General features: G+C 43.2%; 1 protein-coding gene across 3 annotated transcripts in view; it reads right to left on the bottom strand.

The window, feature by feature from the left end:
• Sfmbt2 (Scm like with four mbt domains 2) overlaps nucleotides 1-14,519 on the bottom strand; it is a 182,568-nt gene that overhangs the window by 71,321 nt on the left and 96,728 nt on the right. For all 3 annotated transcript variants that reach the window (XM_021631837.2, XM_021631836.2, XM_060373099.1), the window contains exon 8: nucleotides 1,672-1,773. In XM_021631837.2, the coding sequence (XP_021487512.1) occupies nucleotides 1,672-1,773 (102 nt within the window). The remainder of the gene's footprint in view (nucleotides 1-1,671; nucleotides 1,774-14,519) is intronic.

Here is a 14,519-nt window from a genome sequence, read left to right as displayed (position 1 = left end):
TACCCAGAAAAGTGGATAGCTGCCATTGCTTCATCATCCAATTCTGGCACAAAGGGAAATGTTGGCCAGGTTGTAAGACAGAGGGACAACTCTTCTATCTGGGGGAAACTGATGACAACTACCAGAAATACAGCAAGGGCAGAAACACTGTTTTCAATCAAAGGTTTTTAATAGGTGTTGGAGCAACAGGGCTGCCTGAAGTTTGAAGCCCATTATTATCTAGCAAAGCTTGTAGCTTTTCCTTTTAATATATTAATTTACAAAAAAAAGTGTGCTCCCTTAAAAAATTTTAGAAAAATAAGCTGTATGTCATGATTACTATCAGTCTGCACGTTTTTAATACAGCATCACCACTAATTTTCTGATATTCTTCCAAATCATGTAAAAGATGGGAATAAAGGCAGGAGGGAGGGAGGGAAGAAAAAAGGGAAGGGCAAAATGAAGAGAGAGAGAGAGAGAGAGAGAGAGAGAGAGAGAGAGAGAGAGGAAGGGGAGGAAAAAAGCAAGGAAGGAGAGAAAGAAGGAAGAAGGCCTCAAATATAATATTTGTGTTGCTACAAGAATAGATCCAGTTTCCTTTGGAAACAAATTAAAATGTAATTGAACCTTGAATCTTTAATCAAAGTCTTCCGCTGAATATAAAAGGTCATTAACTGAGAGACACATCTGACTGAAAATGCTAAGGTTGTCGGCATCTCCTACCACTTAGCCAAAGCTAATCTTTAAGGTGAGAAACACACAATTCAAACTCAACCATTGTTAGAACCACTGGGATTTCTCTTATGAAGAAGAAATGATATTAATAATCACATAATCTTAAAAGACTGTCAGATCAGCATAAAAACAACTTTTCACAGAAAAGGAATTTCATTTTGGAAACACGTGACTTCCTCTAGCTAATGAAGGTAAACGTGGAGGAGGGAGGACAGAAATGCTGGTTTACGAGGAAATAAAAATCTGCTTTCACTACCTCCAGGTATTTCCTAAATATAAATAGGTAGTCAAGAAGGAACAGCTACTTAGTCTTTCTTGTGTGTGTATAGCACATGCCTGTATGTGCACTTGTGTGTGGGTGTGTGCATCCCATTTGCAGAGAAGGATGTCATGTGTCCTGAACTATCATGCCCCACCTTTTCCTGGAAACAAGATTTCTCACTGAGCCTGGAGCTCACAGTCCTGGGACTTTTTAATGGTGTTGATGGTTGGCTAGCTGCTGGTTGGATCTGGCTAGGCTGGCTGGCCAGCAAACCCCAGTAATCCTCCTGTTTCTGCCCTCTCAGTGCTTGGACTACAGGCATGCCACATCCAACTTTTAACATAAGAGCTGGGGGATTGAAGCCAGGTTCTTGGGCCTGCACTGTAATCCCTCTTAGCCACTGAGCCAGTAAGTTAACCCTACAATGCTTGTAAAGTGCAACTTAACCAGACAACTATTAAGAGAGAAACGGCCACTCTGTCCATCTAGAAGGAGGTGTTTGGTTAGACTCATCTGCCCCCTTTCACAGACAGAGTTTAATGCAAGTAGGAAGGAGGGACAGCCACCTCCCTTTGGCTTATTTATTGGGTGGTGCTGTAAGTGTCGCCTGTAGGCACATATTACATCTACCTACCTTTGAAGACTTATATGGTTCACTGTGGCGCAAAGAGCAAGGAGCAAAGCAGAAAACCCACCTTGGTCACTGATGCAGGACAGATATGAAAGGGCTCACTCATATTCACTGTCTCCAGCTTCATCCCAACCGTGAAGAAATGGCTTCGCAGGTCTGCATGGTCCTGCGGGGACAAGGGTGAGCGCGTTAAAGGAGATGGCACCATGAATTAACTCGGGAACTGTTTGGACTCCAGTCTTCAGCATTTTCTTGAGTGACTGAAATCTGATGGAAATAATTAATCCTCCCCACTTCTAATTTCTAATTATTGCAAGACACTGTGGATTTAATTATTTTCTGCAGGCTAAATGACTTTTCCAAGGGAGAGGCAGCATGCCTTCGTTGGCCATGCTTAAATTTACATGAAGCAAAACTACTTCAGTGGCACTACATTGCTTTGATCTTACCAGGTGTTCTCTGCTGAAGTCCCACACAATAAGGGTGACCATCAGTCATCCGAAACCCAGCAGAATGTTCTTCAGGAAAAAAGCAGGGCTGTTTGCCATGAAACTACATGACCAGGCATCCATCAGTGAGAATCTCCTATTCCCCTTCCAAACAGGCTAATGGCTGCCTGGGTTGGTCACTGGTTGAGTCCGAGGCCCTAGCACTTGTGAGAGCTTGCAGTGCCCTGGGGGCATTTGAACCTGACTCCTACTCAATAAAGATGAGCATTGCATTTCCTTTCTAATATGCGTCTGCCAGTACCAACCCCTTCCTGAAACCTCATGTGTGAGCCCTGCAGCTTCCCCGCCTCTATCAGAAAACAGATTTTGACATCTTCTCCAGCCACACAGCCACAGATGAGGTTGACTGGGTTCAGGATATCAGAATTTATCTTGCCAACTGGAGGTTATCTCGTACTTCACACTCTGTGCATGTAGTCATGGATAAATAAATGTAGCTGCAGTCTTTTCCCAAAGTAATAACAGGTTCAAATAAAGCTTGCTATTTCCAAATGCATCAATTGAAAATCCAGTACAAAAAAAAAACCCTTGGGGAATCCATAGCCAACTCTAAGAATTAGACAGTCATGATGAGCTGGGCCTGTACTTCAGCTCTCACCGAAAAAGCCAACCAATCGGTCTGTGTACAACAGGAAACCAGAAAAGAGGAACTCCTTTAAAAAAATTCTCCATCAGAGGGGCTGCGGAGATGGCTCAGTTGGTAAAGTGCTTGATTCCAAAGCACAAGGACTTGAATTCAGAGCTCCAGCTCTCGTGTAAAGTCAGCTGTAGGACAAATGTCTATAATCCGAGAGACGGGTGAATGGACACAGATGGATCCAGACACTAGCTGCCCAGACAGTTTGGCGGAACTGCTAGCGGTTTAGTGAGAGAGAGACCCTGTCTAAAAGATTATGTACAATGTTGAAGAAAACTATTTCCAATGTAGAGCTCTATCCTCCACATGTTCAAGCAAGGGTAAGTGTATCCCATTTGCTCCCCTCCACCACCAGGTGTGGGGGCTTTTCATAGAATTCCATCACTTGTGAGGCTGAGGCAGGAAGACTGTACATATAAGGCCAGCCTGGTCTACATATTGAATTCTATCCCCAGCCTGTGGGACCCCACCTCATCAAAAGAAGGAAAATTAATTTTAAAAAGTGTTAAACTCTAATACTTCACCACTTTGTCAAGAGGGAAGACTATAATGTATGTGCACACATTTGTGCAAATGTCTGTGGAGGACAGAAGAGACATCAGAACCCCTAAAGCTGGAGTTACAAATGGTAGTGAGCTGCTTAATATTTCTTCTGGGGGCTCTGGTCCTTTGCAAGAGCAGCAAGCACTTTTAACTGCTGAGCCATCTCTCTAGCCTCTTTCACTTTTCATTTCTTTATAGTAATCTATCAAGGTCTCTGTACCCAAAGATTTACAATACACTCATAGTCTGGGTGAAAAGATTGGTGCCATCTCTGTTGAGATGTATTTTAAAATATGCCACATGTATGACAGATCTATGAATCATAAATATTGATGCAGTAGCCCACTCCCAGGTTGCTTAGGCACCTGTGATGTCATCATTGGTCACCCAGGATAAATGAAACGGTCTCTCTCTCTCTCTCTCTCTCTCTCTCTCTCTCTCTCTCTCTCTCTCTCTCGCTTTCCTCTATGCCCTCTCCCCTTTCTCTTTCAGGGAGACCCTCCCCCCAACCATGTCTTGTCTGACTGTCTGTCTCTTTCTCTCTCTGTCTGTTCCCTTGCCTCTCTCTCCATTTCCATCCAAAAAAAAATATCTTTCATATCAGATCTGTCGTATGCATGGCATATTTTTAAATGCAGCCGAATAATGTCCAGGGAGGACTAATTAAAGGAGACGCAGTCACATATCAGGGGACATTCAAAGGACCTCACTCATTCTAAACCTTAATAAATTCCTTCAGAAGTAAACAATCAACACTTAATAAAAATTACATGCATAAGGAAACACTCTTACATGCAGGTGGTGACTTTTGTTGTTTATAAGACAAGCTTTATAAATTCCCTAAGAACTGACAATCAAAGCTTTATAAAATTATAAGCCTAAGGGGGGGGGGGGAGCAAGGAGAAATTCTTCAATACAGGCGCTGCTGTCAACAAATCACTGACTTTCAAAAGCACTTTAGAAAAATAAAAGGAATTCAGAGCAACAGTCCAGGTATTTAATGTGAATTAACACGGACTGACTGAAGCAGGGCTGCGAACGGCAGGTGCTGAGGCACAAGAGCTAAACACAGGGTTACTGACACCTGAATTAAAAGATTAAAATCGATGCTCCCTGCAGACACCAATGCCCCCAGTACTTATGGGTGAGATCTGAGTCACACTTGTGAATTTTGCAGGTGTTTTCTTCTTTTAAGCAAAACTCTTTATCCTTTTATCCTGAAGTTACAATCAAACTTCCCTGCATGTCCTTAACAAGTTTAAGCAGCTATTATTATGCTGGGTTGCCAGCACAGACATGTCCTGGGGCACTGGAGATACACTGGTAACTATAAATGGCTCAAGAGAATGCACTGATCTCTCTAGAACCCTCCACTTGCTTCTCTGCTATGCTATGGCCCACTCTTCACCGTGCAAAGCTGCCAGGCTAAGCCTGCTTGCAATCTTGCACACTAATCATAGCAAATGGTCACTTCTTAGCTGCCTCTGATCTCCAAGGCTCTCGGTGGAAGTTTCCATTTCTCACTTTCTTTGAAAAATAGGCCTGTCAACAATCTAGACTTCTGGTCTACCCCTGGCTTAAGTCCTCAACTCCAGCAGCTATACCAGTTCTCCTTTGTATACTTTACCACCAGTCTCTGCTCTGCCAGCAGAGCCAGCATTCCAAACAGAACAGAGCCACAGTGCCAAAACCCTTCTGTCCCAGACCCTTAACTTGATATTGATCATTGACTAAAAGATGTATTTAGCTAAGTCCACATCCATCCTACTACCTCCAATGCTCCTAATACCTCACAGAACTCACAGAACGCTCTGTTGATTACTCTCTTATCTGATTCCTTGCTGTGTGCTGCTGTCTGGTGAGGACCCATCAATGGCTTCCTGGCCTCAGAAATAACATGTGCAGCAAGCCATTTCTTCTGAAGGAATCTGAACCTGTCCTTTCATCCCTCAAGTTCACTTTCTTAAGATCACTTCTGTGTGCAGTTTGGAGGGGTAATGTGTTCTGAATATGTGTGCATGTGTGGTGTGTGTGTGTGTGTGTGTGTGTGTGTGTGTGTGTGTGCACTCGCGTGCGCGTGTTCCAGAAGTCACTGTTGGCTGTCCTCCCTCAACCACTCTCCAACTTTATTTTTTGAGAGAGGGTCGCCTACTGAATCTGAGGCTAATCAATTTAATCAAATGGTTGACTGGTCAATGAGCTTTGGGGATCTATCTATCCTGTGCCCCCATTCTTACCCCATCCTGCCCCCAGCACTGGAGCTAGAAGCATACTCAGCCACACCAGCTTCTTTACATAAATGCTAAGAATCCCAGCTCCAGTCCTCACACTTGCCTGCCAAATGCCTTACCAACTGATTATTTCTCCAGCCCTAAGACCACCTTTTAATCAGCCTCTAGAACAAACAAAACTCCCCTTCTATAACCATGTAGAAATCCCGCCACTTTAAAATAGTTAGACCAACATAATGAAAATTTAAGACTCAAGGCAAAATGCATGCAAGGAGAAGAGTTTGACCAATTGTATTATCTCTATTATTTGTAAATGCCAGTACCAGAAACTATACTTTAAAAACAGGATATGTTCTTAAAGAGCTTTCACTGAAAATTCCAGCCATTAGAGAAGTTTAAAAACCACAGAAGAGGTCATATTGTAGACGCAGTACTTTCTAGTGAATGCCAGCGTCTCATGATTACAGTATGTGTGGTTCATTCCAAAAATACCTCATGAGTATCTATCAAATTAAAGAAAAAAAATCCAGATGGTTTCCTGACATCTACTGTGTTCTATGCTCTATAAGTTACCAGTTAAACAGAACATAGAGTAGTACACCACTAGATGTCACACGGAACATATATACATGGGCATGAAGACAGACTCGCAAATACCACACAGAAAAGAAAATGGGAAACACGATGGGAAAAAGTCCAACTCACAAAGTCATAGGCTTAGAAGATTTTTCAGTCAAATTCTTCTATTTGTAACTTACAAAACTAAATAGTCCATGATTAAGACGTTCAAACATTCAAAAGGGTAAACACAAAGGGTTTGGGACATGGCTCAGTGGCCTACTGTGTCATCATGAGAACCTGAATTCCGAAACCCAGCATCTACACAAAATCTGGACACCATCTAGTATACACGTAACCCTAGAGCTGCTGGGATGCAGAGACGTGAGTCCCCAGAGCTCACTGGACAGCAGTCTAGCCAATTAGTGAGCCCTGAGTTCATAAGAGAGCCCGTCTCAAAAAAAAAAAAGTAGAAAGCAACAGAAAAGACACTAGAAGTCATCTTTTGGTCTCCACATGCATGAGCACGTGCACGCGTGCACACATGCACACACACATGCACACACAGAGAAGTGGGTATGATAAGCATGTGACTGAAAATGACAGGAAAAAAAGGACTTTGGGAAAAAGATGGAATCAGGCAACTTGGATTTACAGGCTGGAAGAACTCGAATATAATGTGTAGACCAAAACAAAAACCAACCAACCAACCAACAACAACAAAACAGCCACTAACTCTCCCATGAATATCATGTCATTAGGATAATTGAGGAAACTGACAGCAGTGAGTGCCCACGAGTCAGCAGAGCTCTGGGTATGTGCCAGGGCATCCACAATCACTCATGAGAAAGGCAGGAGTAGACACTGTCACTGGGAAACCATTTCAATTACTGTGAGGCAGTTAAGGCGGTCAGAATCAATACATTCATGTCCCCCCACACCAGCACCTCCCCAATGCTAAGACAGAGCTCTGGATTCCTGAAGAGAAAATGCAGAGTCAACTATCTACTAAGAGAAAATGGAAGATTCATGTGGTTTAAGAGAGACATTGCAGCTTTGACAAAGCTTTAGAAAATTATTCACAAACGCTGGCTCAAAGATGGCATTACCACTAATACCAGAACAGAGTACTAAGTCCTTGGGACACTTACAGATAAGCCTGCCATATTCAAAAAACCCTGAACGTTACGTGGACTGGAATCCACTTAAATGGTTTACTGAAAAACTACTCTCTTGTAATGAATACCAGTGATGTCATTCCCATCTATATTCCAAGTTCCTCGCTTTTATTTCACCCTAACGCAGTTTTTAATTGATAAAAACGAAAAGCAAAATTCTTTTGTATGGAAGGACTGTCTTAACATGCCCTCATGATCATCCCTCCTTGGGGACCATCTTCAGTGGAACGGCATAGCAAAGGGATTCTTAAGACCCGGCCTTTTTCCTGCTCAGGCCTCACTAGGTCTGCACCTTCCAAGACCTCAGCAGATCTCACGGGCTCTTGCTGCACCCAGTGACTCTGCACAAAGTCTGATTGGTTACATGGCTAATATCTGGTAAGTGGAAGCCTTAATGCCAAGAGCTTACCAATGCCTATGGTGTCGCCTGCCCCTCCCAGCTTCCGTGGAGTGGTATCTATACTCCACGGGGGACATTAGGGCACAGAGAGGCTTAGTGACCTACGAAGGTACTCAGAGCCAAAATTCAAACACAAGCAGCTTGACTGTAAGTCCAGTGTCTTAAAAATATATATTAAAATTCTGGACTGGTGGTATGGCTTGCCAGGTAAAGGAGTGTGCTATCAAGCATGGTGACTGGAGACCACTCAGTAAAGGAGATAATCAGACAAGCGGTCCTCTGGCTTCCACACGTGCACTGGTGCACAGGCGAGCACACAGACGACACGAGCACACACACATGCACAAGCACACACATTAAGTAATTGATTAATTAAATGTAATGTAAAAATCAACGATTTGTTAAGAAAAAAAATGCTCCCACAATTTTTAGAGTTCTTTTTTACCAAGTTGAAAAGTGACAGCTATTAATAATTTACTTTAAAACCTCCAATTTTGACTGTTTATGCACAACAGTTTTCAATGGCTTAGGGAAAATGTATAAAAGAGAATTGTGATAATAAAATGCCCCCCAATATGTTAATATACACCCAGCCACAGTATTCATCACTTTTTTTTTCAGGGATTCTCCTGTATGTAGCTCAGGCTGGAGTCCAGCTCCCTATGTAGCAGGGGATCATCCAGATTTTCTGATCCCCCTGCCTCCGCTTCTCAAGTGCTGGGATGATAAGCATGAGACGCTCCATCTGGTTTGGGGTGGAGGTCGAACCTAAGGCTTTGTGCAAGCACTTTCCAAACTGAGCTAAGGCCCCACCCCCCTCATCAATAATAAATGTCTTTTCTCCCTTCATGTGCTAGCTCATTACATAAGGAGGAATGGAGGAATGTGTGCAGAAAATGCCTTTGGTGCCTCATCAATCCCAGCTCTTTATCGATACTAATTCCTGCTACTATCACCAGCGTTAACCACAACTGGCTAATCTCATCAGCGAGGCTCAGCTTGCATCAGCGACTGAGTCCACATCAGCCTCCCTCTGTCGGTGGTGTTTTAAATATTGTACTTGAAGCTCTAAGCTGCCGTGGCTGGCAGGCAGGGCAGACTGTGTGCTTTTACCATGGACAGGCTCGGGGCTCAGTTTGCCGAACAATGGAGCTGTGAAAAACGCGAAGAGCTACTCTGGAGGAGTACATGTGAAAAACATGAAGAGGTACATGGAGTTTTGGCTTTACAGTTCTGGCTGGTGCTCCATTTTCCTCTCAGAAGCGCTGGTCAGGAGCTCACTATGTCAAAGCACGTGGACCAGCTAATACAATGCTGTCAGCCACTGCTGCTAACATCAGGGTGCTCCACACCTTCCCTCTGCCCCTGAAAAGGATGACCCACGACTCTGCAGGAATCAAACAGCAGCTGACAGAGAAGCGCCCTGGGAAGGTTGAGAGCCACTTTCCTGACAGGGTTGATCAAGCCTTGGCTTGAGTAATGAGGATCTTCACAAACATACAAATTACTATGGTTATTAATCTATGGAAAGTGGTAGAGAGAAAAAGAAAGTGGAAATCAAGAAGTGCGTGTGTCTCCTGTGTCTACTTGACCTTGAACATTCATTCACTGCATGTGCGTTTACTGCAGAGCAGGGGTTCTCAAGCCCTTTGGAGGCTGAATGACCTTTCAATAAGGATCGCATATTCAGATATCCTGCATATCAGATATTTAGATTACAAAATTACAGTTATGAAGTAGCGACAAAAATCATTTTATGGTTGGTGGTCACCACAACATGAGCGGTTGCAGCATTATGAAGGTTGAGAACCACTGCTGTAGGAAATTGGGAAACTTGGAGGTCCTGCTCTTAAAATGGAGCATGTAGCTAACTCAGACTCTCTCCAACTCCACTTCACCACACAGACACGTCCTACGTGATAAAAACGTATGCAGAATGTGACACCGAGGAAACTGAGCTCAAACTATTAACACAACACAAATTAAATGCACTTGATGAGGACTTCAACACATAAAGACAATCATCCCTGAATATAACCAAATTCTGAGCTTAACTTCCAGAACTGAAGGCTTGAAGAAATTTTCTTGCTAGTAGCTGTAACTCCGGTAATGACTAGTTCTTTGGGTCTTCCTTCCTGTTTATGTTAACATGAAGTAAAACATTTATATATTATATATAATTTATACACCCCTGATTTTCTTGAGGTCCTTAAATTGTTTATTATATTGTGCTTACACAAAAGTACAGCAGAGGGTGACTGGAGAGATGGCTCAGGGCTTACAAGCACTTGCTGCCCAGCTATGAGAACCAGAGTCAAAGCTCATCCTTCACATAATAAACTGGACATCCCACAAACGCCTGGAACCTCAACTTCAAGGCCGGGAGGTGAGACAGAGAGAAGAGAAGTCCTCGGGTTTGGGACCTCAGCCTTGCCTAGAAAATGCAAAACCCAAGTTCGATAGGAGGGCAACCCTGCCCCTCGGAATAGGCGGAGTGCAGAAAAAGATACTCACACATAGAGGACACACAGTCACAGAGACACATATACATGCACAAATGAACGAATGAATGAATGAATGAATGAATACTACACTGTACAATATTAATCTTTCTAATTCCAACATGACAGTTTTTGGTCTATTGGGAAATTAAACATTTGCACAGGTTTCTCTTCAAGGCCCTAATAATTTGCATAATTTCTAAGAATAGGGCTTCGGTAAAATTAAAGGCAGGTTTTAATTACTACTACAAATTGTGCTTCTACAATGAACTCTGGGAACTTTATTCACACCAACATGTCTCACTTTTTTTTTTAATAAAAAGCCATTTGTTTTATGGTGTTCTTTTTTTTTTGTTTGAAAAATGGCTTAATGTTCATGTACTCTTTAGAAAACGGCTCACATAATATTAATTTCATCAAGAAATGACATTGGAATGCCAGCATCTATTAAATCAATTGCATTATTATGTTTCAAGTCCATCGTACTGATTTGAATTTAGCCAGTGAAATATTCGTAACAAAAATGTAATGAAAAAATCTATACGCTTAACAGCGATAAGCTTTTCCATTTTATGCTCACAGCCGTAAAAAGCAATTTTTATCTCCGAGTGGTGCATTCAGTCAAGTTAAAAAATAGTAAGGAGAAATGAAGTACTATGTACAGCAACCTGAACCACACAACTCATAAAGGGTGATTATGTCAGGACTATTTCATGGTTAGGTCCAAAACTGATACTAAATAGTGTAAAAAATAAAATAAAAAAGTAAAGCCACAGGCTTTAGGACTATCTTCCACTGACTAATATCTGGCACCACAAAAACATTGGCAAGTGGCAAGATATCTCCTCCTTCCTTATGGCACCAGAAAGAAACACCCAGGGAATGCAGTAGCAGCTCAAACGATAAAAGGCTCCCATTGCAACAATGAAGACCAGAGTTCAAATCTCCTAACACCTTAGTAAAAACCCAGGCAAAGTAGCACAAACATTCATCCCAGTTCTAGAAGGTGTGCAACAGGTAGACCCCAGGAGCGCCCTGGAAAGTGAGTTCTGGGTTCAGTGAGTGAGTGAGTGGCCCTCTCTCAAAAAATAAGAACAAAACAGGCAAACATCCAATGCCATCCTCAAGCCTTCACAACTTATGCACAGGCAAACACAATTAAACACGTGTATGCACTCATGCATATGCACATTAGCACACACAAAACAAGTTAACAGAAACGTGACATACCTGCTGTCTAGTTTATATGCGTATGTAAACACTGCTTCCTGCCATTTTCTTTTTCCTACTTCATTAACTCCATTCAACAAGCCAACTTGCCTTGAAAATTCCCCAGGTAATGCTCTGGGCAGTATGGGCTGAAAAGGGACAAGAAAAGGGAAGGCTGCCCTATTGGCCTCACGCCTACCCTAACCACCCTGGTGGATACACCTGACCAGAAGCACCCCGCAACTCCACTGTTGTCATGCAAACAGGAGACACATCCTGAAAGGCCTTCCTGTTGATACTCCACCTTTCCAAAGAGGAAAGAGCTAACAAGGAACAATGCCCCACCCACCCAGCTGACTGACTCTTCAGCCTTTTCATGACAATAAGTCACAACTACCCAGGAACAAACCTCTGGTTGATGCTCTGTGTGGAGGTGCCAGCAGCCAGTCAGCTGGTAAAAAGGCCCTCCCCCAGGTCACACTTGCAGCTTGGCTTCCTTCCTCCGGATCAAAAAATAGTCATTCCTTCAGTGAGAATTTTTCAAACTTGATGCTACTGATTTTGGGAAGCAGTTTATCCTTTGTAAGGAACTGCCCGGTGGACTGTGGGTATTTTGCCAAACCTTTGGCCCACCAGATGCCAAGAGCACAAGACACCTCACTGTGACAATCCAAACTTCTCCAGACACTGTTCCATGTCCTTTGGAATGAGCCACACTGACACCCACCCCCAGTGCCCTTCAGTGGCGAACCACTGGCATGGGTGGAGAAAAGAAGAAAGTCAGATGTTTAATAAGACACCTGAAGGGTAGCGTCTCTTCTCCCTTGTCACTTTTCATAAACGTTCTCAGATTCTCTCACCTAATGCTTCTGCCATCCCCCACCCAGCAGTAACTTACGATGGAAGCCCAAAGTCCTACTGCCCCAAGAGACACACAGAACATTTCTTGTAGCACTGCTGTCTACCTACCTACCTAGTTACCTGCCTATTTATAATCTCCTGAAGGTCTTCTCAGTGTGGGAAATTCATCACGTAGGAAGACAGAATTTATCACACCATGGCCAAATGTACCAATGTTATCACTGGAGGCTCTTGGCATCACCAAACGCCAGTGAATGTAAGAATGAGATCTTTTAAATGCTATTGCACACACAGGATATACACATCTTCTGTCAGGAGCATCAAGATACCCGAGGGGACCATGCTGTTGTAATAGAGAAATCTTGTAGGTGACCCCCAAGAATGACATCTTAACAATGACTGGGCTTTATGATAGAGCTCCAGCATTCAGAAAAACTATTTATTCTTTTCTTAAGTTGTATTTTGTATGTATGGCCATGTGTCCACCTATGCACATACATGCATACCAAGTGTCCTTCTTGGTCACTCTACATCTTATACTAAGAAAGAGAGGGGGAGGAAGGAGGGACAGAGGAAGGGAGGAAGGAGAGAGGTAAGAAGGAAGGCAGGCTTTCACTGTGCCTGTCCTGGAACTCACTATATAAATCAGGCTGTGTTTGAACTCACAAGTATCCACCTGCCTCCCTCCTGAATATGTGACACCACCATGCCCAGCTCTATACCCTATTCCTCGTAAACAGTGTCTCACTGAACCCAAAGCTCAGCTCTCCATCCTATTCCTCATAAACATGGTCTCCCTGAACCCAAAGCTCACAGTTACTCCGTGCCTTCTGCCGCTGCCTGGCCAACACTGGATTCACAGATTTAAACACACTGCTGTGTGTGGATTTTTTTCTAATATTGGTTCTGGAGAAATCAACATAGGTCCTCATGCTCATGTCAAGTACTTTACTGAGACGTCTCGACCTGTCATTTTCTTTTTTTTTAACTTTTATTAATTATAATTTATTCACTTTGTATCCCCCTATAGCTCCTTCCCTCCTTCCCTCCCAATCCCACCCTCCTTCCCCCTTTCCTCCTATGCCCCTCCCCCAGTCCACTGATCCTAGTCTGTCAGGTCTCATCAGGAGTGGCTGCAGTATCTTCTTCTGTGGCCTGGTAAGGCAGCTCCCCCCTCAGGGAGAGGTGATCAAAGAGCAGGCCAATCAGTTCATGTCAGGGACAGTCCCTGTTCCCATTACTATGTAACCCACTTGGACATTGAACTGCTATGGGCTACATCTGTGCAGGAGTTCTAGGTTATCACTATGAATGGTCCTTGGTTGGAGTATCAGTCTCAGAAAAGACCCCTGGGCCCAGATTTTTTGGTTCTGTTGCTCTCCTTGTGGAGCTGCTGTCCTCTCCAGGTCTTACTATTTCCCACTTCTTTCATAAGATTCTCTGCACTCTGTTAAAAATACTAATATAAATACATACATATTCACCAAAAACTTAGCTGTTTTGCTTACACTGACCTTTTTCATTATAAATGCATCTGGAAATGAAATTGATTTACTCTTACATCTAGTTCTGAGGTATCTGAGAAACTCAAAACAAGATGGCTGTCGGAAAAAGTAAGACAGAAAATCCCAGACCTTTCATTGATAACCAGAGACCTCAGTGCACCGAGGGCATACACTGAAGTTCAAGGTCAGGACTGCATTACCTTGTCATGTAGTTCTCATGTAAACCGGAAGAAAGGAAGTTTCAAATGAGAAGCTCAAATGCCAGTTTCCCCACCACAGGCACTACTATTTGCAACTTCCTGTTCAGGACAGACACAGTGCAGAGCCCCAGAGGCCCAAAAGGTCTCCTTGTCCCCAAGACTGGCATTCACAAGCTTGTACCACCTCTCCCAGCTTTTTCAAACGGCATGATAAAGGCTTTACCAAAGGAGATCCCTCCCCAGCAACGGGAACAAACTCTTAGTAAAGGTAAGATAAGCATAGAATCTTGGTATAAAGAAACAAATGGCCTCAACTCTTCCTCTCCCAGATGCCCCTTTGCTCTGTCTATGAAATGTAACAAATTCTGAATGTGTGCCAGAATACCAAACTAGATCAGCTGCTATTGCGACTCTTTTATTTACAGGCTACAAAGGCGAAAGGTGCATTTAACTCCCAAAGCTACCTAGGTGTACTTTTGGATCTGCTTAACAGCTCCTTGTGTCAAAGACGACAGAAAATGAACCATGCAAGGACACCAACAGAATAGGAATCTTATTGAAGTATAGTCTCCTGCTGTCG

Source organism: Meriones unguiculatus, chromosome 19 (genome assembly GCF_030254825.1).
Source record: "Meriones unguiculatus strain TT.TT164.6M chromosome 19, Bangor_MerUng_6.1, whole genome shotgun sequence".
In the NCBI taxonomy this organism is placed as follows: domain Eukaryota; kingdom Metazoa; phylum Chordata; class Mammalia; order Rodentia; family Muridae; genus Meriones; species Meriones unguiculatus.
The sequence above is the reverse complement of the archived record's forward strand: the minus strand, read 5'-3'. Positions and strand labels throughout refer to the sequence as shown.